This window comes from Antechinus flavipes, chromosome 1 (genome assembly GCF_016432865.1).
Source record: "Antechinus flavipes isolate AdamAnt ecotype Samford, QLD, Australia chromosome 1, AdamAnt_v2, whole genome shotgun sequence".
NCBI classification, from domain to species: domain Eukaryota; kingdom Metazoa; phylum Chordata; class Mammalia; order Dasyuromorphia; family Dasyuridae; genus Antechinus; species Antechinus flavipes.
In genome coordinates, this window is record NC_067398.1 from 483,642,214 (window position 1) to 483,667,590 (window position 25,377).

The window sequence follows — 25,377 nt, forward strand, 5'->3', positions numbered from 1 at the left end:
TTTTTTTTTTTTTAACTTTTTCTTCTTTCTGTCAACATATATTGCCAAGGCAAACTGTACTATTTGAATGTGAACTAAGTCGGTTGACTCTAAGTTTAACCATCTTTCTAGCATATGGAATTATTCTGTCTGCTTTTCTCTCATCCCTTAAATCCACCCTAAACAAAATTTCATCCATATCTTAATGTGATTAAGAAATGTAACAAACTTACAATGCGTGACTTACTAGTGTTTTAAATGATTTGCATATTCTCTGACTTTCAACCAACTTTGTGCATACTCTCCTTAATGCCTGGTATGGACTTTTTTCTTCTTAGCTTCCATTATGCCTTTTGAAATCACTTACTTTCTTTTAGGATCCAGTTGAGGTATCAGATCTGACATGAACACTTCCTAAGATTAATTTTGCTCATGTTTTTCATGCACTTTTTACTACTTCTATGTATTTATCATAAGATCATAGATGTAGAACTGGAAGGAACCTTAGAATACTGCTAGTCGAATTTCTCATTTTACAAAGGTGGTTAAGTAATTTGTTCAAGGGTCTACGAGTGATAAAATATCAGAGATGGTATTTAAACCCATGTCCTTTGATTCTAGAGTCAATGCTTTTCCCATTATATCACAATGGCATAACAAGGTGTTTTTGGCTTTTTTTTTTTTTTTTAATGTATGTTTTTTCTTTATTTTCTTCCCTTCCTCCTCCCCCCCACCCCCATTTAATTCAATTTCCTGAACATTTATTAAGCACATGCTATGTTACAAGAGTCTCTGCTAGGGATACAAAAATGAAAAAGTTCCATCTCTCAAGGAATGAACCTTCTTTTTTACAGCATGTATTCAGAAAAATGGGGAGTGAAAGTGTGAGGGGGAAATTACATACTTTAAGAAGAGAGCATAATTTAAGCTTTTGGAATAAGAATTCACTATTTGGTTTAAAAAAAATTGTTGGGAAAACTTGAAAGCAGTATGGTAGATGATAGGTATAGACCTATATATCATATATCATTTACCAAGCTAAGGTCAAAATGGAAATATGACCTAGCTATTAAGGGAGATAACACAAGCAAATGAGAAGAACATGGAACATATTACCTATCAGATTTATTGATAGGAGAGGAATTTATAAATAAACAAGAGATAGAGAAGAATGAGAAATAGAAAATAGATACTTTTGATTACATTAAATTAAAAAAGGTTTTATACAAATAAAACCAATATAATCAAGATCAGAAAAGCAGAAAGCTGGGGGAAATTTTTTTATAAACAGTTTCTTGGATATAGGTCTCATTTCACATATATAAAGAACTTTGTCAAATTTGTAAATTTATCCTCAATTGATAAATGGTCAAAGGATATGAACCAGCAATTTTTTTGATGATGAAAACAAAGTTATAGTCATATGAAAAAATGCTTTAAATCATTATTGATTAGAGAAATACAAATTATGATAACTGATATCTCACACCTATCACATTGACTAAAATGATAGGGAATGATAAATGTTGGAGGGTTTATGGAAAAATTGGGACACTGTTGGTGGAACTATAAACTGAACCAGCCATTTTGGAGAGCGACATATATAGAATTATATGTATATGTATGTATCTGTCCTTTGGCCCAGCCATATAGCTATTATATCTGTTTTCCAAAGATAACCAAGGAACAAGGAAAAGAACTCATATACTCTAAAATGTTTATAGAAGGCTCTCTTTGTAGTGGCAAAGAACTGGAAATTGAGGGATGCCTGTCAATTGGAGAATGGCTAAACAAATTATGGTATGTGATTATGATGGAATACAACTATGCTGCAAGAAATGAAGAGCAGATTGGTTTTAGAAAAAAAACATGGAAAGACTTGTATGAAGTATTAAAAAGTGAAATGAGCAGAACCAAGACTTTTGTATATAGTAACAGCAACACGATTTGAAGAATAATTGTGAACAATTATATTATCAACTACAAAAGACCTAAGAAGGAAGATGCTATCCATCTCCAGACAAAGAATAGACATGCATAGCATACTTCTACATACATACATATCTGTGTCAAATGGTGACCTTTTCCAGGATGGGGTGGTAAGGGAGGGAACTTAAAATATAACATAACAAAAAATAAAATTTAATTTAAAAAAGTTGACGTGGCTTATCTACAGTCACACCACTAGAAGGTATCAGAATGAATACTTGAAAAGAAATCTGAAGACATATCAAAAATCGTTTTTTAAAAGACTTGAGCTATGTACAAGCAGTTTAGACAAAATACCCTGAAAACACCTTCCTTACTCTGAGAAGTAACTTTTTAAAAAGTAGCCTAAACTATAACAAGTTAACTCATTTTCTGGGTTCTGTAATGTGAGGAAGACATGTTTGAAATTATTGAGATTCTGCTTTCAGTTCTGAAATATGCCAATATTTGTGCCACTTAATGAGAAGAGTGGCTTAGTAGAAAGATAGCTGCAATAAGAGTCAAACCTATTAAACTAGTTGTATAACTATGTACAGATGACTAGCTTTTAGGGTCTTATTTCCTCATCTGTAAAATAATGAAATTGGACTAGAGTATTAAGGGCTAAAAATTTGAGCTCTAAAAAACAAAATAGTATCCTAAATTCATTCAGGAATTTTGTTATTTAGATTTCACTTACTAAGATAAAGAAGAAACTGAAGGATAGTTATGGTAAAAGCACTGGATTGATTCTGGAGAATGTGGTAAATGTAGTAAAGGAGCAGAGATCTGCTTTATCCAACTTTTTTCCTTGCAAAAAGAGATCTCTTCTTGTGAAGAATGAGGCTCCTGGATTTCTTCATGTTGTGTCTAATATTTGTATAACAAAATTACTACACATTAGCTTGTGAAGTTGGGAGGCAGATAGAATAAAAATAGAATGAAAAAGAAATTATGAGAAATCTTTTGACTAGCTTTAATTCTTGCTGTAAAGACAGTGTAGAACAAATTTTACCAAGTTTCTAGAGTTTATCTTTAGAATTTACAAGTGGATGAGGATGCTTTTATGATGTTTTGGTACAGAGGAAGGTCTACAGTAATGGATAGGTGAAGATTCTTTATTTTTAATAGAAAAATTTGGTTGATTTCTAAGAATAGATCTGGAGATAGGTCCAGTTTTCATTAAGATCATGTTCCACATACACTTAGTGATTGAGAGAGACTTTATCTTATGACTAAGGGTTTAGTGATGAGAGGAAAAAAAAAAGACTTTCCAGTGACAATTTTTATTTCACAAAATTGCTGTACTGAACTATCCTTGGGGAGTCTGTTTGGCTCAGAAGAGCTACCTCCTGAGAAAGTTATATAGTACTTGAGTAACATTGAAATTGACTCCCCAAACTTGAGGAGTATGTGACTTTGGTCAAAAAACATTTGCAGGTTTTTGTTCAATTTTTTGTGTTTGTGTACTCATTCTATTTTCTGATTTTAAAAAGCAAAACAGCCTCAGGGTGACTTCCCCCTGCTCACTTTCAATTAAGTATCTACTTGTATTAGACCTTCATTGCTTCCCCTTATCAATCTTTTAATGTGTGACTCAGAACTTTAGGGACAAAAAAGATCTTGGAGTGAACTAAGACTTTTTCATTTTACAGATGATGAAACTGAGCCCCCAAAATGTTAATTGCTGTCTAAGACCATATAGCTACTAAATTCTGGGATTATGTGAGTCTTATGCTTCATAACTCCCTTCTTCTTTTAAAGGCTATGCTAGAATACTGGATTTGGAATGAAAAAAATGTGCGTTCATTCTATGATCTGCCTTTCTGGATCTTAGTCTGCATGTTATTCTCATGTTGCCTAGGAAGCAAGGCATAGTGGGGAAAGCATTGGACTTGGAGTAAAAGGATTGGAGTTTGAAACCCCTCAGATTTTTAATGCTAGGGCATTAAAGTGATCAAGTTATTAAATGTTTCTTAGCTTCAGTTTTCTGACTGCAGGGAAGGGAGGGAGACATGGCATTCCATTACAGTGACTTCTATCTTGTACTGATATCCTCCCCTGACTTCATGTCAATTCTTTTCCTGCCTGCAGAGTAATGAGAGAATTATCATTCTTTTCCATCTATATATTTCTTGGCTCAGGCTAGGTTGTTTTGCCTGACTAGGGGAAAAACGTCATTCTATTGTGCTTTTTTCCACTGGTCATCCTGTCTGGAGGAGGTGAAAAATGCTGTTCCATTTTCTCTATTGGTCCTGTCCTTGAACTGCCCAATGCCCTGAGAGGATGCTACCCTGAGGCCAGTTCCCTAATAGTTCTGATAACTTAACGGAACTAATTCCTAAATGATTAATAGATACTTCAAGTATTATAAACCACACTTATCCCAGTGATTCTGGACACAAACATCAAAACATCATACACAGATGTTCCTTTTCCTCTCGCTTTCAAACCACATTTCTTTATCCCCTGCTACTTCATCCTTTATTCCCATCCTTATCAATCCAGTACTACTTTGCAATGTCCTTCTCAGCCATTTCCTATTTTGATGCTACTCACCCCTTCTACTTTGCTCATTGGAATTCTCACTTCATAGGTAACAAACCTGCTTTCCATCGTCAGTCTTTCCTTTTCCATTCCTTCCATCTTTTGACTTCCACTGACATTTGGCACCTTCCTGATAACACAACCATCCTTTGCAATATGAGTTGTTTTTACTCTTTCTCCTTGACCTACTGGTCTGGGTAGGGGAATTGGGTACTCTTTACTCAACAGTTTCAAACTCTTTTCTACCATGATTACGCAATAACCTCTTATTCTTTTAAAGTCTGTTCATTCTATATCTACTACCAGTTAAAATTCTGATGGTTCTTCCCCTCCCCCCTCTCCTCCCCCCTTATTAAATTCAGTGCCTGGCTTACAGTCTTTCTCTTTCCCTTAACTCCTGCCCTCAAAGTAAGTCTTTTTCTCTTCTCCAACTCCTATCATCATATTGAGTCGTTGATATACATAATGATATTCCCTTATATAGGATGTCAGTTTCTTGATTTAGACATTCCCATGATTTATTCCTTCACCTCAGTCTTAGCAGATGATCATACAGATTATCACAGAGCTGATCATACCTTTGATATATCACCTGCAGATGCCCCACTTCTGTATTTATGAGCTTTACAATTTCATTATCTTATCATAATCTGTTGTCCTGTCACACCTTCTTTGCTCCTACAAATTTGTTCTTTGTCCTCTATGACCTCCAATTCTTCAACCTCTCAGTTCTTTTTATACTCTCATATCTGCATAAGCTATACTTTTCTCTGTTTTTTGTATTGACCTTTTGGCCAACCAGTTCAACTCTACATCATCCTCTTCTCTCAAGTCCTTTATCCCTTTTTCCAACATTGATTTTGTTCTGCCTTTTGCTCTGCCTTCAGCCTTGGATTATTCCTACCATCTCTGCTTTTGCTCTTATGCTGCTGAATAAAGCTAGAGAAAATTATGAAACTATTCATTAGGTCCATTACAAACTTGTTAATGATCTCAACTGGATACAAAGGTAAATCTCTAATGGACTTATAGCTGTTTTTCAGCTGTTTTCATCCTACCTCAAATTTCCCATTCCTCTTCTCTGCTCCATCTTCTTTGCTTTGAGAACTTTGTCTCTTATTTCACTGTAAGAATTGAGGCCATTCGTTGAGATTTACCTTTTCTCCTACCACCTCATCTAACATGCTCTCTGCCATTATCTCCCTCACTCATGTTTCACTTGAAAAGGTGGCTCTTCTCCCTCTCAGGATAAACTTCGTAGCACACAAGTGAATCTGTTCTATCTACCCGCTTTTTAGCATATTGCCTCCTTTATTATCCCCACTCTTTTCATTAATAATATTAAGTCTCTCCCTAACTACAAGCCTACTTCTCCACTGCTTATCAACACCCCCCATTTCCAAAAAACCTTTATTTGATCCATTTATCACCAGTAACCATAAACCTGTTTGTTTTTATTCAGTCATTTTCAGTCATGTCTGATTCTTAGTGACCCATTTCAGTTCTTTGTGACTCCTTTTGGAGTTTTTTTTGGCAAAGATATTGAAATGGTGTGCTATTTATTTCTCTAGCTCATTTTCTTCATTCATTTATTCACTCATTCACATATTTACTTATTTATCTCTATTTATCTATTTTTGCTGAGACAATTGGGGTTAAGTGACTTGCCCAGGGTCACACAGCTAGGAAGTGGTTAAGTGTTTGAGGTCAAATTTGAACTCAGGTCCTCCTGACTTAAGGGCTGGTGCTCTATCCACTCATGCCACCTAGCTGCCCTCTCTAGCCCATTTTATGTGAGAAAACTAAAACAAATGATTAAATAGTTGTCTGACTTGCCCAGGGTCACATAACTAGTGTCTGAAACTGGAATTGCACCCAAAGCTTCCTTGACTGCAGGCCCAATACTCTATGCACTGTGCCACCTAGCTGCCCTTATAAATCTGTCTCTGTGACTAAATTCGTTGAGAGGACTGTAATAAGTGCTTCTTCCTCCTCCCTCCTCTTTCACTCAGGAACACTTATAGTTTGGCTTCCAAATTTACCTTTTTAGCTGAACCTATTCTCTCAATAGTGACCTTTTAATTGCCAAATCCTAAATAGCAAATAGTTTTTTTAAAAAAATTCTCAGCTTTCTTGATATTATTGTCAATTAGTTCCATCTCCTGACCTTTTTAGTCTCTTTTGCTGGAGCTTAATCTTAATCCAGGTTATGCTAGCTGCAATGGGGGTCCACAAGAATCTGTCCTGGCCCCTTTTCTTTTGATTTCACTTGGTGATCTCATCAGCTTTCATGCATTTACTTATGATTTCTTTGCAGGTGGTGATTTGCAAATCTACTTATCCATTTTTAACCTTGATTTGCATCTTCCTCTCTATTAGGCATGTTGACCTGGGTGTCCCATAGACATCTCAAACTTAACTCATTATCTTTCCCCCCTAAACCCTCTCTTCTTAACTTGTTGATGTTACTACCATCCTCCCAGCATCCAGGCTCACAACATAGTTGCCATCCTCGGCTCCTCATATTCAATCTGTTGCCAAGGCCTGTTGATTTTCACTCTCTTAACATCACTCAAATATTCTTTCTTCACTCTTGATATTGCCACTCTTTCACGTAGTCCACTGCCTGGTGGTTGTTCAGTCTGCCTTAAGCCTTTCCTCATTTCAGTCCATCCTTCACCCAGCTGTTAAATTGATTTTTCTGAAGTCCAGGACCAACCATGTCACACATGATTTTTTCCTCTCCTTTTAACAAATTCCTGTGGTTCTCGGTAGCCTTCAGATATATAATTTCAAAGCCCTTTGTTACTTGACCCCTCCTGACTTTCTAGTCTTTTTATACATATCCTTCACTGCATACTGTATTCTGTAATCTGTCTCCCCACTGGGGATTTTCATCATGTCTGGAATTCTCTCTGCTTCTGACTTTTCTAACTTCCAGCCAAGTACAATCTCAGCCTTCTATAGGAAACCTTTTCTGATCCCTCTTAATGCTAATGCTTTCTCTCTGTTGCCTCTTTCTAATTTATCTGTTAACTAACTTATTTATACTTATTTACTTGTTTTCTCTCTCATTAAATTGTAAACCCCTCCAGAACAGGAACTGTCTTTTGTTTTTCTTTACTTCCCCAGTACATGGCATATAGTAACTGCTTTGCTTAAATGTTGCCTGAAAATCAAGATAACTTCTAGCTTAAAAGAAATTTTATGGTTCAAATGAGATAATAAATATTAAGTGAATTTCAAACTTTAATGGGCTATGTAAATGTAATTTTTTTTTTAATTAAATTCCTCATCAGGCGTTTCTTTATGCTAGTAAAATTAAAGGTCTGTTAAATGTCACACACCAGGAAATAATTCTTACCTCTTTGGTATCTTTTATTCCAAGCTATGTAGATTTTACCTGGTATAATAACTCCCATTTCTCACATTTATTACCATGACCCCACATTTCATCTAGACTATTATGACAGAGCAACTTGACATACAGGGTTCTGAATTTTGTTTCAGGGGACTTAGATTTTAATTCTGGCTCTACGTCTTCCTAGGTATTTGACCTCAGACTTCTAGGACTCATCTGAAAATGATGTCATTGATGAGATGACCTTGACATCTCCATTGGTGTATACTCTTCCAGGCAGATTCTATTACTAGTTGTTTTCTGAATTTGATATTCCATTTTCTACCTTTTTTGTTATTTGTACAAGCTGTCTGTTTCTTTTGCCACTGAAGTATACCCTCATATTTGCATTTCATAATCCTTGACTTGCTTAAAAGACTTATTTCATATGTAACTTTTGTCTCTGAAGCTTTTCCTGATCTCTAGCTTTCTAAGTCTACTGCCTTAAAAAAACTTTGTATTTATTTGCCTCTATATATTTTTTTAATAACTTTTTGTTGATAGAACGCATGCCAGGGTAATTTTTTACAGCATTATCCCTTGCATTCACTTCTGTTCCAATTTTTCCCCTCCCTCCCTCCACCCCTTCCCCCAGATGGCAAGCAGTCCTTTACATGTTGAATGGGTTACAGTATATCCTAGATACAATATATGTGTGCAGAACCGAACAGTTTTCTTGTTGCACAGGGAGAATTGAATTCAGAAGGTATAAATAACCCGGGAGGAAAAACATAAATGCAAGCAGTTTATATTCATTTCCAGTGTTCTTTCTCTGGGTGTAGCTGTTTCTGTCCATCTTTGATCAATTAAGGCTCTCTTTATCGAAGAGATCCACTTCCATCAGAATACATCCTCAAACAGTATCGTTGTTGAGGTATATAATGATCTCCTGGTTCTGCTCATTTCACTCAGCATCAGTTCTTGTAAGTCTTGCCAGTCCTCTCTGTATTCATCCTGCTGGTCATTCCTTACAGAACAATAATATTCCATAACATTCATATACCACAATTTACTCAACCATTCTCCAATTGATGGACATCCTTTCATTTTCCAGCTTCTAACCACTACATACAGGGCTGCCACAAATACTTTGGCACATACAGGGCCCTTTCCTTTCTTTAGTATCTCTTTGGGATATAAGCCCAGTAGAAACACTGCTGGATCAAAGGGTATGCACAGTTTGATAACTTTTTGAGCATAGTTCTAAATTGCTCTCCAGAATGGCTGGATGTGTTCACAATTCCACCAACAATGTATCAGTGTCCCTGTTTTCCCACATCCCCTCCAACATTCCCCATTACCTTTCCCTGTCATTCTAGCCAATCTGACAGGTGTGTAGTGGTATCTCAGAGTTGTATTAATTTGCATGTCTCTGATTAATAATGATTTGGAGCATATTTTCATATGTCTATACATAGTTTCAATTTCTTTGTCTGAGAATTGTCTCTTCATATCCTTTGACCATTTATCAATTGGAGAATGGTTTGATTTCTTATAGATTAGAGTCAATTCTCTATATATTTTGGAAATGAGGCCTTTATCAGAACCTTTGATTGTAAAAATGTTTTTCCAGTTTATTGTTTCCCTTCTAATCTTGTTTGCATTTGTTTTGTTTGTACAAAAACTTTTCAATTTGATATAATCAAAATTTTCTATGTTATGGTCAATAGTGTTCTCTAGTTCTTCTTTGGTCATAAATTCCTCCCTCTTCCACAGGTCTGCGAGGTAAACTATCCTATTATTTGCCTCTATATTAATGTTGCTGATAGAATATCAGCTCTTTTAAGTTAAAATCTGTTTAATTTTTGTCTATCTCTCCCATGACTACTCCAGTATTCTGTGTATAACAGATAGATGTTATATAAAATTTCTTGATTTGATTCTTTGAATGAATGCATTTAGCAAGAGTAGATTTGTAGAGTAGAGTAATGCTTTCTAAAGTAGAGTCTACTTTAAAGATGAGAAATTTATAGAGTAGCCTTGGAAAAATACCCTTGCATTAGCATTTAGTACCTTTAGTTTTCTGAAATTGGAAATAATTAATAGTGCTTTGTTTTTCTTTATTGCTCTAGTACATAACTAAAAAGTTTTTTTCCTCAGGATTGCTGAACCTTAGACTTTGAAAATAAATCATAGCTCACAGATGAATAATTTATTCTGTTTGCCACACCTTTTTCTTAAGTAGGTTATTACATTCTCGACATCTAGTTTAGAGAATCATATGATCGTCTAAAATGTCATATGCAGCGTTCAGAAATCCAATTTTTAACATTTTTTTTAAATTTTAGAAGTTATTAACAAAAAAGAAGTCAAGTGATGGCAAATGGAAATATCATTCTTAGAGTCTTTATGAACTCATTCTTTTGGAGAATGTTTAAGGTACAGTCTGAGGGTTAGGATTCTGTGTTGTCTAATTTAAAATGACTTACCATTTTAACAATTCTTTGCTTTAGTTTTCCTGTTTTTCTAAAGTCACTTAATTATTAAATTAAGCATTAATAATATGATGGATAAGCCTATCACACGGTAATGTAACATTCTAAGAAATATTTAAATGCTTTCTAGTTATCAGGGCCTGTGTTAGATCCTGCATGAAGAGAGAGCTCTTACAAAAAACGAGAGTCCCTGTCCTCCGTCACCTTATTTCTACTGGTGGGTGGAAATGGGGGAAAGAAACACATGTATATGTCTATAAATGCAAAATATGAGAAGTAATTTTAAGGGGGAAAATGCCAACATCTTGACTAATGAGTAAAAGTGAGACTTATGCCCAGTCTTGAAGGAAAACTGGGGAATTCCAAGAGTTGGAGGTAAGGAGGGTCCTGTGGGACAGCCTTTGCAAAGACAAGATATCTTCAAGATAGAAGATGGAATGGTCTACTGGGAAAAGCAAGTAGGCCAACTTACCTAGAACATGGGATTGTGAAATTCATTTGGAATTACAGGTTGCGGTGAAATTGAAAGGGCTTTAAATAACCAGGCCCTATGTTTTAGGGTGGATTTTATCTACTAGTAGGTACTTGGATTTGTTTATAGTGTTAAGACAAAGCATATAATTAGAGAAAATTTTTTTTTTTTTACTATGCATATGTGATATAGGGATTCTATATTTCTTTTCAGTGGGTGGAGGGAGGTAAGTAAAAAATAAATAATACCTTTTTTTAAAAAATCCTAAAAATAAAATTATTATGAAGATAAGAAAAGGACACTTACACGCTATATCCTTAATGATTACAAGATTAACAAATGTCAGAAATGTGAAATAACATTTTTACAGTTGACGGTATATTAAAATAGCAAGACCAAGTGCTTCAGCTGAACATTTTTAAGAGGCTCTGGAAAATGTATTTACTGGGAAATATAGTGGATTTGCAAATCCTGCCACTAGCAATGAAACCTAGGATTTATCTACCAAGTGGCTTATGATGTTTTAGTGAAATGAGTTCTTACATCCAGTTCCCTAGCTAATATACAGGTTTGTTCTGACACATTTTTGTAATCCCATCTACCAGGGAAGGTTGAGGCTACTGTATCTTTTGAACTCAGGAATAATGAGCTTTGGGAGGGGGGGGATTCAAGTTGACTCTCTAGCCTTACTGTTCAGAATCAGTGCATTAGAGCTGGTCTCACTAGGTTGCTGAAGAGGGGCACACTGGCCCTATTCTGAAACAGGGTTTTGCTGATCATTAGTGTGGGATGGAACTGAGTGAGTCCTGCACTTTCAGCCTGGGATCGAGAGGGAAGCCCAGTCTTAAAAAAAACAAAATAATAAGACTCCTTTTCCCCTTTTTGACAGTGAGAGTCAAAATTTAAAATATTTGAATTGCTCTAATTTTTAGCAGGATACCTTTTAGGCTAACAAATGTTCAGAATTTTAAGAGGATCCTATTTGGAAGTTTTACATTTTAGGTATGAGCATTTTATGTCGTGAAAGATAGTTTTAAATCTAATTTTAAATAAAAATATTGGGCTTTACACAGCATGTTAAAAGCAATTTTTTTTTTCTTATATAGTTCATATGAGAGACCCTAATAATCAGCTTCACATAATTAAAAACTTGAAAATATCAGTAAGCAACATTGTCACCCAGCCTCCTCTTCCTGGAGCCATTCGGAAGCATTTGAGTGATGTAGTGTCCCTCAGTCAGCCTGCAGAAGGATTAGTAGCTAATGTGATTACAGCTGGAGATTATGATCTCAACATTAGTGGTAAGTAACAAGATTTATTATGTTATTTAAAAAAAAAACACAAAACAATCTTAAATAAATTCATTTAAAGATATTTAATGGTTGAAAATTCATTGTTAATTACTGTTATTAAAGACATCAATTAGTATTTGGAAAAGTATTTTCTTTCAGTACTAACCTTAAATGTATTGATATATATATATTTTAGAACTGACTTATCCAGATACTTAGATCCAGCAGTTTTCTTATAAGAGGTATTATTAAATTAGCAGCCATACTGAATGTTGGGAAGATGATGGAAAAATAGAGCAGAAGAACTGATTCTGTTTAAAACTTTGCCAATAATTTGCATATGATGCTTGACAACTGACTATTGCTTAGAGCGGTGATCCTCAAACTACGCTGGATGCGGCAACTGAGGACGTTTATCCCTCACCCAGGACTATGAAGTTTTTTTTATTTAAAGGCCCACAAAACAAAGTTTTTGTTTTTACTATAGTCCAGCCCTCCAACAGTCTGAGGGACAGTGAACTGACCCCTTATTTAAAAAGTTTGAGGACCCCTGGCTTAGAGCTTCATATTTATTAACTGTATAATGCATTTCATTGTTATCTTTAAAATAGGGAAGATTGGATTAGAATATCTAAAGCCCCTTTCAAACTCTGTGTTCGGTGAAATAATAAGTAGTAGTTGTATAAGGTTTGCAAGCACTTTACATAATATCATTTACTTTCAACTACCCTGTCAGGATTATTACCCTGCTATTATTATCTCCATTTTATAGTTAAGGAAACAATAAAAATGATTAAATTATTGTCTAGAGAAAAATAGGATCTGAGGCAAAATTCAATTTAGGTCTTCTTAATTCTAAACTTGGTGCTTTCTTCCTCCCTCATCCCCCTATACTGTATGTGTGTCTGTGTCTGTGTGTACCAAGAATTATACTAAACCCTTAGAATCAGGGAACAGTGAACTAGTTCCTTGAAAGGTGAAGAGAAAAATTTTGATTTGAGTACAATTCTGGGGATAGGGTTGGGGACAACATGATTTGAGTCAAAAATGTCCTGAATGGTGCAGTTAGGTGGTGCAGTGAATAGGGCACCAGCCCTGGATGAGGAGGACCTAATTTCAAATTTGGCCTCAGATACTTAATACTTCCTGGCTGTGTGTCTCTGGGCAAGTCACATAATCCCAATTGCTTCAGAAAAAAAAAAAAAAGAAAAGAACAAAAATGTCCTGAGTGAAGATGGAGCTTAAACCTTAGTGACTGGCCTAGGTTACTCCAGTGCAGAGGGCATATAACATAGGGAACATTAGGCTTGCAACTCTTTTGAATAAGCTTGAACCATATTAATGGTTTGTTGGCCTCTGTTTCTCTTTGAATTTGACATCACTGCTTTGGTCTTGTTTGGAGAATGAAACGCCGAGAAAAATACCCTGGATAAAGATGCAGATACATGATCCCAGTGTGTTAAAAGCTATATATATATATATTTGTGTGTGTAAATTGTAATTTTATTTCATTTTCAAATTAGATAAATGTGTATTATTGAGTAGGGAAGAAATGTTATGAAATATAAAAGCAAGGATGTGGTAGGAACTCTTTAAAAATATTTGAATGTAATTTGATTGGTTAAAGAATTAAAATTAAAAATTGATAAATGAAATTAATGATTCATATGAGTAAAACAAATAGAATTTGTTAATTTTAAAACATAAAAACACTTAAGTTGTCCATAATATTGGATAAATTTAAGAAGATGGAAAATACACCATGTGATTTCAGCAACTTAATGGAAGCATCTTTTTATATTACTGTATTTTGTAGTCTAATCTTTGTAACATGACCATTATAAGCCAAATTATTTTGTTCACAATTAAAGCAATGAATTTAGGGATTTCCTGTAACTATATAAGCTTAGGTATCTTCAATGTGGTAAAATATAGGAAAATTTGTCTCAGCAAAGACCAATATAAAAGTATTTGATAATATGTCAATAAGGTGGTATTGCTGTAATTTATTTTTCTTTATATTTGCTTTATAGATGAAGAAACATCTTGAAAGTAGAAAGTAGAATAAAATTGAACTTAAATTTTAATTGTTCAGTCTTTTATTTTGTCTAGAATGGTATTTTTAAAAAATATGTTTAAATTAAGATTACCTGATAGAATGTTTTTGGAACTATTTTGTTATCTGTATTAATCTAATTATTTTTATTATTAATTTTTTTTAATGGAGGCATTTGGGGTTGACTTGCCCAGTATCACATAGGTCAATACAAAAAGTGTTAAGTGTCTGAGGCCAGATTTGAACTCAGGTGCTCCTAACTTCAGTGTTGGTGCTCTATCCACTGTGCCACCTAGTTGCCTCTAATTATTTTTGAAAATATTTAAAAGATATTATTAAATCTCTTATCTAAATCTCTTACATTAAATATGAGATAATTGAGGTTTGTAGGGGCTAAATAATGGTGGAAGCTGTCTCAAAAACGTCAATCAAGTTTTAAGCTACAAAAATTTATAATTTTACTAAAACTTTTGGGACTGTATTTTTTCCCCAAAGTTCTTTTGTTATGATTTGCCAATATTAGTATACGTAGTTGCATGCCCATGATTAAAAATAAAGCTTTTTAATATTGTTAGATTTAAAGTTTAGAAATCTTTCAGACTTTAGAATCTTTTAAAATGTGCATTTCCATAAATTTAGTATACAAATATAATATTAAAGTGACTGGATTAATTAAAGTGACTGGAATCTAATTTTTAAGTTTCTTATCTAAAAGATTTTAAATGCTAATAAGCTAGTTTATGGATTGCATTCCATATTTCATATCTTTTTAAACAATTGTACATTGGTTAATAAACATTTAAATATGTACTATGTGACAGACATTGTTTGAAATTTATTTTAATTACAATGGACTTGTTTAAACTGATAAATTTTAATTTTAAGTTATTGCCAATATAGCTTACATTTTCAGTTAGATGTGTTTTTGTGCATTTATTTTTTGCAATGAAAAATAACTCCAAAAAAGTTAGATATGATTTATTAACCTATGTTTGTTGTTTTGTCCTTTCCCTGAGAAAAATATATTTTTCATTTTCCTTAAAAGATTAGGAATATTGTGATGTATACAGGGTGAAGGAGTAGAATTGGGATTTTGTGATTACCATAATCATGGTGAGTTTAGGGAAATTGGCTGGAAAACAGGCATTATAAGCCTACTCTACTTCCCACTAGAAATGCCCATTTATTTTGGAAGGAGATTCAGGCCATTTCTACATCCTTGCTGCAAACCATTATGAGATATAGGAAGGGGTCACTTGATGTTGGCTAAAGATTTCTTTGGTTACTTAGCAAAATCTTCAAGATGTATACAATTGCATTATTGGAGAATTCTGGGTTAGAATATTGGATTCAGCATTATGATAGCATTTCATTATGACTTTAAAAGGTTGTTATTTTTAGACTGATATTAAAATAAAATTTGTTTAGGATTGAAAACTTAAAAAAAATTTTAAAGTCTTCTTATTTTCAAAACATATGCATGGATAATTTTTCAACATTGACCTTTGCATAGCCTTGTGTTTCAGATTTTCCCCTTCTTCCCCTATCCCCATCCCCTAGGTGGCAAGCAATCCAATATATGTTATACATTGAATACTTTTTTAAAAGGAAAAATTTTCATATTAAGGAGTCTTCTCTTCAGTGTATCAAGCATGTGTGTATTCCAATTTGTTTCAGCTGTGTGATTATGCTAGGTTTTAAAAGTGGTTAATTTTAATAGAGATGAATTACAATAAAATCTTTTGATATGTTCTGATTTATAGAAAGGTGAAGCTAAAATGAGAGAGAGAACAGCAAGTATGAAAATTAGCAAAATTGTATAATGGATAGTGTTATGTAAAGGCTTTCAATTATGGAGATGAAAGAACATGAGGATGTCTTATCTTTGTACACTGTAGAAGTTTCAGATTGGGATTACTTTTTTTGGCTATATCAAGTCATATTTCTCAGCCATGGAATACAGATATGCTTAACCAACAGACCTTTAATAATTTAGCACTACTTGACCCTAAGTATCTGCTGAGTGAGGTTTGGGGAGTGATAAAATGGCTACTGGGTGCTTTTGTTTGTGGAGAAATACTCTGGGCAAAAAATGGTAGATTATTCCAATATTGCCATTATGGAGAGGACAAGGGCCATCTTTGAAAACAAGGATTTTTTATTAAATTCTGAAGGAAATGTTGTTTTGGAGTTGGAGAATATCAGAGATTTGAAAAATAAATTACTTGGACTGTATTTTGGTAGATCAGATAAGCTACTTTAATGATTTTTCTGATCTGAAGGACACTTAAATATTTTGTAACAGGTGTAAGCAGATATCTGATCTTAATGTTAGGTTTTATCTGTGGATGTTTAAAGAATTGCAAATTTAATTTTTTCATAAAATTTTTTCTTTTTAAAATTTCAGCCTGCCAAGTTAAGAAGGCCTAAAACTTTTTGTTTTAGAGAAAGAAGAATATAGAAGAGAAGAATATAGAAAGAGAAGAAGATATATAGGAAAATAGTGTGGGTTTTTTTTTAAATAAAGGTTTAAACCAAAAAATAATTTTCATGCTATTGGTGAAATACAATTATAGCCAGTTCTATTATAAAGAATTCTTTGTTAACAAAACTATTCATTCTTTTGAATGAATGAATTGGTTGATAACCTGTAGAAGCTGTGTGCTGTTGAGCTAATTATAGCAAATAATCCACCATAATGTTTTTTTCTCTCATCCCTGACTTTGTCAGTACTTTTCACTAATGAAATAATTTGATGTGGTGCTGTTCATATACAATAAGGGAAAGGAGTTAGCTTTAGTTGACTGCTTTATACTGAAAAGTTACCCAAATTCCCAAGCATTACAACAAAACAATAAAAAAAATCTAAGAATAAGTAAAAGGAAAGAGATTAGGTCTATATGTGTAATATTTTGCCTTTCACCAATATCACAGTACTTTTCATTGGTAAATTGATTTATTTCATTTTTTAGTTCTAAAAACTGGGAATCTTTATCTTTGTAGGGTAATTATCAAACATAGAGTAGGTTTGTGGAATTTGTTGAGTATTTTTACCAGAACTAAACTACTTAATAAAAATGATGTCAATTAACAAGGCAAATTTCTCTTCTCTCCCACTGATATTATTGGACACACATATACTCTTCAGCCCCTCTGCCCTACCTACCCTACTTGTTAAAAGGAAATAATTGGTATCTGTTCATGTAAATTGGCTTAGTTTAACAATGCCATATTTTCTCTATTAGATCGATCAATTAAAGCTAGTGTTCCTTGGTACAATAATTGGAAAGACACACTGATGGAACTGAAAGAATCCACGTTATATTCAGGTATTTCTTGTGGTGGATGTGAGTTTTCCATATTGCCCTTAGTCTTTTCCTTGTTGGTGTACTCCATCAACCTTTGCTTATTCTGCTCCTTCTATTTATCCATCTCCCTTACTTTACAATTTCCCAAAATATGTAGCATTGGTGATGGCTGTTGGCTTCTTTCCTTTTAGCTTTATTCTTTGGTCTTTAATTAAAACATTAATTTGAGAAATTATAGATATTTTCCTTTAATACAATAATATGAGCTTCACTTTTTTCTGACCAATAAAGAGACAGAATGACCATGTTTTTGTTTCTAAATAGATAATTTATTTTTAAAACCTTTTAAAAAATGTTTTTTGATACTGATTACACTGCTATAAATGCAAAAATATTATATTTAGATTAAAAACATTTTCTGATGATACATATTGTTTTAGGGGAGGAATGTCTAATGTGGCTTATTAAATTACTGTCATTTTCCTAAATGTAGGTTTTTCAAGGACAAAAGACCATGTTTGACACATTTTCATTTTGAAAGCTTTTTTTTTTTTTTTAAATAATATTGGCTATAGGAAACTACAGGATTAACTTACTTGAAATTCTTTGATACTTGTTAGTCCATTCCTATATTTACCACGTAGTTTTAAAATAACTTGTAGTGGTTTAAAATATGAAAGTAACTTTTGGCAACAACTAAAGTTAAGCATTTTGTACTTTTTGCAGTTGTATTTTTTCATTATGTAGCGTTCTAGTCACTATATATAGAAAGCTACATACATACTTAATAGATAACTTGTCGCTTTATTGAGAACAAGTTTTCTTTAGGCTTTTTGTCAAGAACTCCTTAGTCAGGTGAAGCTTATAGACTTCTCAGAATAATGTTTCAAAATGCATAAAATAACATGCATAGAATTACAGGAGAAATAATATTGAAATCAGGTTCAATTATTTATTTGTTCATTCATTCATTCATTCATTCATTCATTTATTTTTGCTTAGGCAATTGGAGTTAAGTGACTTTGCCCAGGGTCACACAACCAGGAAGTATTAAGTGTCTATGGTCAGATTTGAACTCAGGTCCTCCTGACTTCAAGGCTTGTGCTCTATCCACTACACCAATTAGCTGCCCCTAAAATAAATTTTTTAAAAGAGTTTAGAGACCTTGGTTAAGAAGACTTGCAAGGTGATTTGAAAAAAAAATTTTAAAGTAGATTTAGTAATCAGGCAACTCTAGTTTTTTGCTAATTTTAAGTAAAATTAAATCTATTATTTTTATATAACCTACATTTTCCTAGTATATCTCTCTACCCCTCCGCTTCAGTCAGCCTTTATAAGGAAGAATTTTAAAAATTTAGTAAAAAATAGTGTATTGAAAATGCTTGACATCATTTGTAGTATTATATAGCCAAAGTTCCCCACCTCTGCCAAAAAAAAAGGGGAGGGGGGAATACCTTTTCTCAAGAGCTTACCTTTTCTTTTTCTTTCTTTCTTTCTTTTTTTTTAAATATAGCTTTTTATTTACAAGTTATATACATGGGTAATTTTACAGCATTGACAATTGCCAAACCTTTTGTTCCACTTTTTCCCCTTCTTCCCCCCATTTCCTACCCCCAATGGCAGGTTGACTAATACATGTTAAATATGTTAAATTAAATTAAATTATGTTAATATGTTAAAATAAATTAAATACAATATAAGTATACATGTCTTAATTATTTTGCTGTACAGAAAGAATCAGACTTTGAAATAGCATACTATTAGTCTGTGAAAGAAAACAAAAATGCAGGGAGACAAAAATATAGGGATTGGGAATTCTATGTAATGGTTCATAGTCATCTCCCAGAGTTTTTTCACTGGGTGTAGCTGGTTCAGTTCATTACTGCTCTATTGGAACTGATTTGGCTCATCTCATTGTTGAAGAGGGCCACGTCCATCAGAATTGATCATCATATAGTATTGTTGTTGAAGTATATTGATCTTCTGGTCTTGTTCATTTCACTCAGCATCAGTTCATGTAAATCTTTCCAGGCCTTTCTGAAATCCTCCTGCTGGTCATTTCTTACTGAACAATAATATTCCATAATATTCATATACCACAATTTATTCAACTATTCTCCAATTGATGGGCATCCACTCAGTTTGCAGTTTCTGGGCACTACAAAGAGGGCTGCCACAAACATTCATGCACATAGAGGTCCCTTTCCCTTCTTTAAGATTTCTTTGGGATATAAACCCAGTAGAAACACTGGTGAATCAAAGGGTATGCATAGTTTGATAACTTTTTGAGCACAGATCCAAATTAAGAGCTTACCTTTTCTTGGAAGGGACCTTTTCTCTCCCTACTTCTTCAAAGAAAGGAGGAATTTGACTTATTATATCTTCTTTGGAACCAAACTTGGTCTTTATTATTTTATATTGTTCAGTTTTAAATATTCTGTTATTGTTCAGTGTTTTGTAAATGTAGTTTGTAATACCTAGTGGATTTTTTTAGGTAATATAAATAATAATAGTTGCTTACAGTTAGTTGTATAACACCTTAGTTTACAAAGCATTTTACATGCAGCATCCTATTTTATTTCTTTATTATATATCCTTACACATACACACACGCGCACATTATATATGTGTGTGTGTGTATATATTTATAGATCTACTTCAAAAAACTGTGATTCCAAAATAATGCGAATCATAACATTTTAATTTTGACAGGGAACTTTAGAATGATTATATCTAACACCTTTCCCCCCACTCTCCTCCTTGGCCTTTTAAATAGATGAGGCCAGAAAGGTTGAGGGATGTGTTCAAATATGGTTTACCTTTGAAATCTGCAGGGAAAAGTAAAATGCCTTAGACTTGGTTGATTTTAGGATACTTATTTCATCTTTGATGTCTTATTGTTGAACTAGTATTCTAAACTTTTAGTACTAAATTGAGTATGATTGGTTGGAGCCACTTTATAAAAATCCTTTAAAGTAGATAAAAAAAATCATAGGTCCTTGAATCACTAAATATTTTGTCATACAAGTAAAAATAGTGCTTAGTAGTAAATTAAATAATATATTATGAGCTTCAGTTTTAGATTTGCAGAAAAATAGAATTTCATCGAAGATTCTAAAGCTATACCTTATTGCAAGGTAGTAGAAAGATTTACAAATCTTTAATTGTTAAGATGAGAACAATTTTCTTAAAATTGTTAGATATAAACTATATGGTTTCCCTTTAGTTTATTTCTTGAAGTTAATTTTTTCCTTGTTATGCTCAGGACTAGTTAATGTTACTAGCGGGAAAATGCCACATTAATTGCCATTTAATTTTGGTAGGATTTATAATTGAAAAGAAGTAGTATGCTTCCTGGTGCAAATCTACAATTTTTGATAAAGGAGAGTTCAATTCCTTTATACATTTTACTGTATTATTATTAGTAGTAAAATTCTAATATGAATTTTAAAGCAAATATTAGAATTTGAAATGTTCTACATTACTTCTTTCGAGTTCAAAGTTGCAACAATTATATTTTGTATATAATTGTATACATATGCTGTATCATGTATGAGAAGTTTCTGGTATTCAAAATACAGAGACTTATAAGCTGACAGTTTAGAAAATACATAATTTTTGTTTGTACTTTTTTTGCTAATCAAATATATGGTTAATTTTGGGGCTTAAATTATATTATCAGTAAAGTAAGATATATTCTTTACATTATTGGCCTTTGACAAAAATTTCTGGAAAAATTTTAGATTAACTGCAATGGGAATATACTCATTTAAATGAAGTTCAATACTCTGTAATAGGACTAAGTAAAGAATTTGAACTCTCAACTTTTCATTTAGAATCATCATTGCTCCATGGATCCTTGCCTAAGCTTCTAGTTCTTTTTAACCATAAATATTTAGAATCTGATGAGCTGAATTTAATGACATAATTTCAAATATCTTAATTATTTACTTCAACCAGTATAATTGACTCTTTCTTTCCCATTAACTTTCTATGGTTGCTATATGCCTAGAAATAAAATGAAGAAACTGAATGCATTAAATCATTTTGAGCTACACTAAAAGGATATAAGATGGGAAGGAAAAATAATCAAAAATACAAGTAAATTAACCCTTTCTTCTTTGTCCGATGTATTCAACCAGTTTTTGTTTAATTTTTATTGCCCTTTTTTACTTCGTTACTAAGAATACTACCTTTAAATGTGTACATGTTATGGACTTAGACTAATTTCTTAGGTTTATGTGCTATATGTATGTTGGTTGAAGAAAAAATTGCTATGTCATAATTACCAGTCTGCCATCTACTTTGTTATTTTTATTATCTTTTAAAAATAAATTGAAGATGCTTATTTTTTCTGCTTTGTGATAATGTGCTATTGCTTAACTGTGCATAATTCTTTATAATTTACCAAAGATTTCCTCATCTATTACTTCACATAAGTATCATAACAACTTTGTGAAGTAGTAGTAATGTCAATATTCCCATTTTACAGATGAAGAAACAAGGTCAGAGAAGAAAGTAACTTGTTCAAGGTTATACAATTTATAAATGATCAAATTTAGGTCTTTTGACTCCAAGGACATTGTTTATTATTTTTATTAGCAATTTTCCACACAGAATAATGGGTTTTATATGCACAAAAGGGAAATTAGGGGAATTTAACCTAGTTTTAGTATTTTTGGTTATATTGCTCCTTGTTTCTTTTTGATAGCATATGTTTCCTAAATTTCTCTTTGTATTTTACCCACTCTTCTGCAAGAGGATCTGTACTTTATTTCTTATTAAGATATATTATTATTCAGCTATTTTGGAACCCCTTCCAGTATTTTACATAGTACTTTTTAAGTTGTAAGAGGATATTCAACATGTTGTCACTGAGAAAAAATTGTTAGTTATTGATATATATATGTTATATGTATATAACAGTATATTGTTAGATAAGACCAAATTCAATTTTAGTGAATGTTTTATATTGTTTATACAGAAAATCATGACCTTTTGTAGTTATGAGAACAAATTCAAATGAAAAAAAAATGTATAGTCAGTGTGCTTAATAATTCAGTGAGTTAATTTGATATGACTAAATACATATGTCCATACGAGCAAATATATTTCTTACTAATATATGCTCTGTTGTAGTATAATTCATTTTGAGATATATATTTACCTATAATTCTGTTCAATAGAGATTTTTTACCAAAATACTATAAGATTATTGTTAATAAAAGTCTCATTTATAATTTAGAATCATGGCATAGTACTCTGTTTTAAATGTGTAGTACCTTTTTTTTCTTATAGCTAAAATGTAGTGTTCTCTTATGTACTTACCCCAGGCAAGTTGAAAAAAATAAGAATTTATATAGGTTTCACACAGCTTAATTACCATTTTAATTTCTTAAGGCATGCTTTTTTTTTCTTTTAAGAAATTATCTTTTGGGGGGAGGGAGGGAAACAATTATTTCCTTATTCTTTTCTGAAGGTTGAATTTTCATGTTTTCATTAAACTGTCTACATTTATTAGTTTTAATTTAAATGTTGCCTTATGGAGAATTTTACTTTGTAAATATTTTCTCAATTTCAGCTACTACTCCATGGTTTGAATCTTACCGAGAAAGTTTTCTTCAGTCCATGCCAGCATCAGATCATGAATTTCTAAACCACTATTTGGCATGTATCCTTTAAATTTAAAAATATGTATTGTTAGTTTTGAAAGCATTTTTATGCAGAAAAATTATGCAAATTGAATGAAAATGATCCTAATACTTTAATCTTTGATGATTATCTCAAGTGTCATTGCCACACTTGTCTAGGTTGTTATTAATCAAAGAGAAAACAAAAAGCACCTGTTAAAACGTTTACTATATGCTAGGCATTATGCTAAGTGCTGGGGATACAAAGAAGGGCAAAAAAGCAAAACCAGCCCCTGTGTTGGCGTTTCTGGGAGAAAACGTGCAAGTAAGTAAAGATATACAAGATAAATTGGAGATAATCTTAGGGGGGGAAATGCTAATAGCATTAAGGGATGGGAGGGTGCAAAATAGAAGTAAGAAAATTGCCACTCCTCAAGGAGCTCGAGTTCTAAATGGGGGGGGGCATATATTTAAATAACAGGTATGTGTCTAAGATAACATAGAAAATAGATGGAAAATAATCTCAGAGAGGAAGGCATTATCAGCAAGAAAGGCCTCTTGCAAAAGGTGGAATTTGAGACTTAAAGGAAGCCAAGAAACTGAGGTGAGGAGATAAAGTAGGCACAGGAATAGCCAGTGCAAAGGCACAAAAACAGGAAAGGGGGTGTCTTCTGCAAGCATTAGCAAATAGATTATCATAATTTTGTCAGAGTGTGGGGAGGATAGAGAATAACGAATAGAGAAGTAAAAAGATCAGGTTTTGAAGAGAGCTTTAGATGCCAACCCTGAGGAGTTTATAGTTGTTTCTCAGAGAGATTCACTGGAGTTTAGTAAGGAGTAACATAGTCTGATTTTTGCTTTAGGAAAATCAATTTGACAGTTGAGTAAAAGATGAATTGGAGTAAGGGGAGACTTGAGACAAGGAGATAAATTAGAAGGTTCTATAGTAATCTAAATGATATATATTGAGGGTCTTACCTAGGGTGGTGGCTGTATAAGAAAAGGGAACTTATATGAAAGATGGATATGAGAAGAAAGCAAAGACAAGATTGGTAGTAGATATATTTATTGAAGTGAGAGAGAGAGAGAAGAAGCATGACAAAGATTAGGACACTGGACAACTAGGATAATGATCATGCCCTTGACTGAAATAGGGACATTAAGGGGAAAATATTTGGAGGAGGGGGGAAAGATAAGCTAATTTTTTTTATATTTTGATTTTAAAATACCCATGGGACAGTCACTTTGAGATGGCTGAAAGACATTTAGTGATGTAGGGGCTATAACTAAGGATCAAGACTGGGCCTCACTATATAGATCTTGGGATCATCAATATAGAAAGGAGAACTGAATAAACTTAAAGGATATGATGAGATTACCAAGGGCCAGATAATGTAGATGAGAAAAAAAGAAGTGAACCTAAGATAATCTTGGGGGTATACTCATGTTTAATGAGCATGATTTGGATGAAGACCTTCCAAAGAAAGACTGAGAAAGCATTGTCTTGAAAATCTAGAGAGTATATTGTGTCATAGGTTGCAGAGAGGTCAAGAAAGGTAAGAATCGAAAAAAGATCATTAGATTTGGTAATTAAGAAATTTTTGTTAATATGGAGAGAGCAAGTTCATTTGAATGTTGAAATTGGAAGTCAAATTACAGAAGGTTTAGGAAATAGTAAGAAGAGGTGGAAATAGCTACTATAATAGATGCATTTCTTAAAGTATCTAACTGAGAAGCAGAACAGAGTTACAGTATAAGAGTTTGTGGGGATAATTGGATTAAGTAAAGGTATTTTAAAGATGAAGGAAGTATGAGCATGTTTGTAGGCAGCAAGGAAGGAGCCAAGAGATTGATAATGAGAATGAGAATGATAAAGGCAATTTGCTGGAAAGGACAATAGAGGATAGGATGAAGAAGACATTAAGATGTGTTGTCTTGGGCACAAGGTAAAAGGCTACCACTTCATGTGAGATGGGTTCAAAAGGAAATAGGTAAGTTCTCTGAATGACATGAGATGAGGCAGAAGAGAGAAGAGGCAGCCATTGGCAAATGGTCCTCATTTTTCAGTGAAGTTTGTGGTAAGGTCTCAGCCTACTGAGAGTGTCATAAAAGCCTTAAGGTTTAAGACACAAAGGTTGAAAATAGCTGTTGTGGAGAGTGAAATAATGAATTGGTTACAGAACACTTGAAAGTCAAAAGAGTTAAGGAAAAAGTTGTCCATTCACCTTCTCTTCAAATTAGATATAGTTTTCAGAAAGAAGAACCATAAATTCATAATAGTAATTGCCTT

General features: G+C 33.0%; 1 protein-coding gene across 3 annotated transcripts in view; it reads left to right on the forward strand.

Annotated features, from left to right (window-relative positions):
* The window catches only part of TRAPPC8 (trafficking protein particle complex subunit 8), a 129,861-nt gene that overhangs the window by 8,984 nt on the left and 95,500 nt on the right, over positions 1-25,377 (forward strand). For 2 of the 3 annotated variants that reach the window (XM_051970288.1, XM_051970286.1), the window contains exons 2-4: positions 11,908-12,102; positions 17,395-17,478; positions 23,039-23,128. In XM_051970288.1, coding sequence (XP_051826248.1) covers positions 11,908-12,102; positions 17,395-17,478; positions 23,039-23,128 — 369 coding nt within the window. The remainder of the gene's footprint in view (positions 1-11,907; positions 12,103-17,394; positions 17,479-23,038; positions 23,129-25,377) is intronic. The other variant, XM_051970287.1, reaches the window with a different exon arrangement.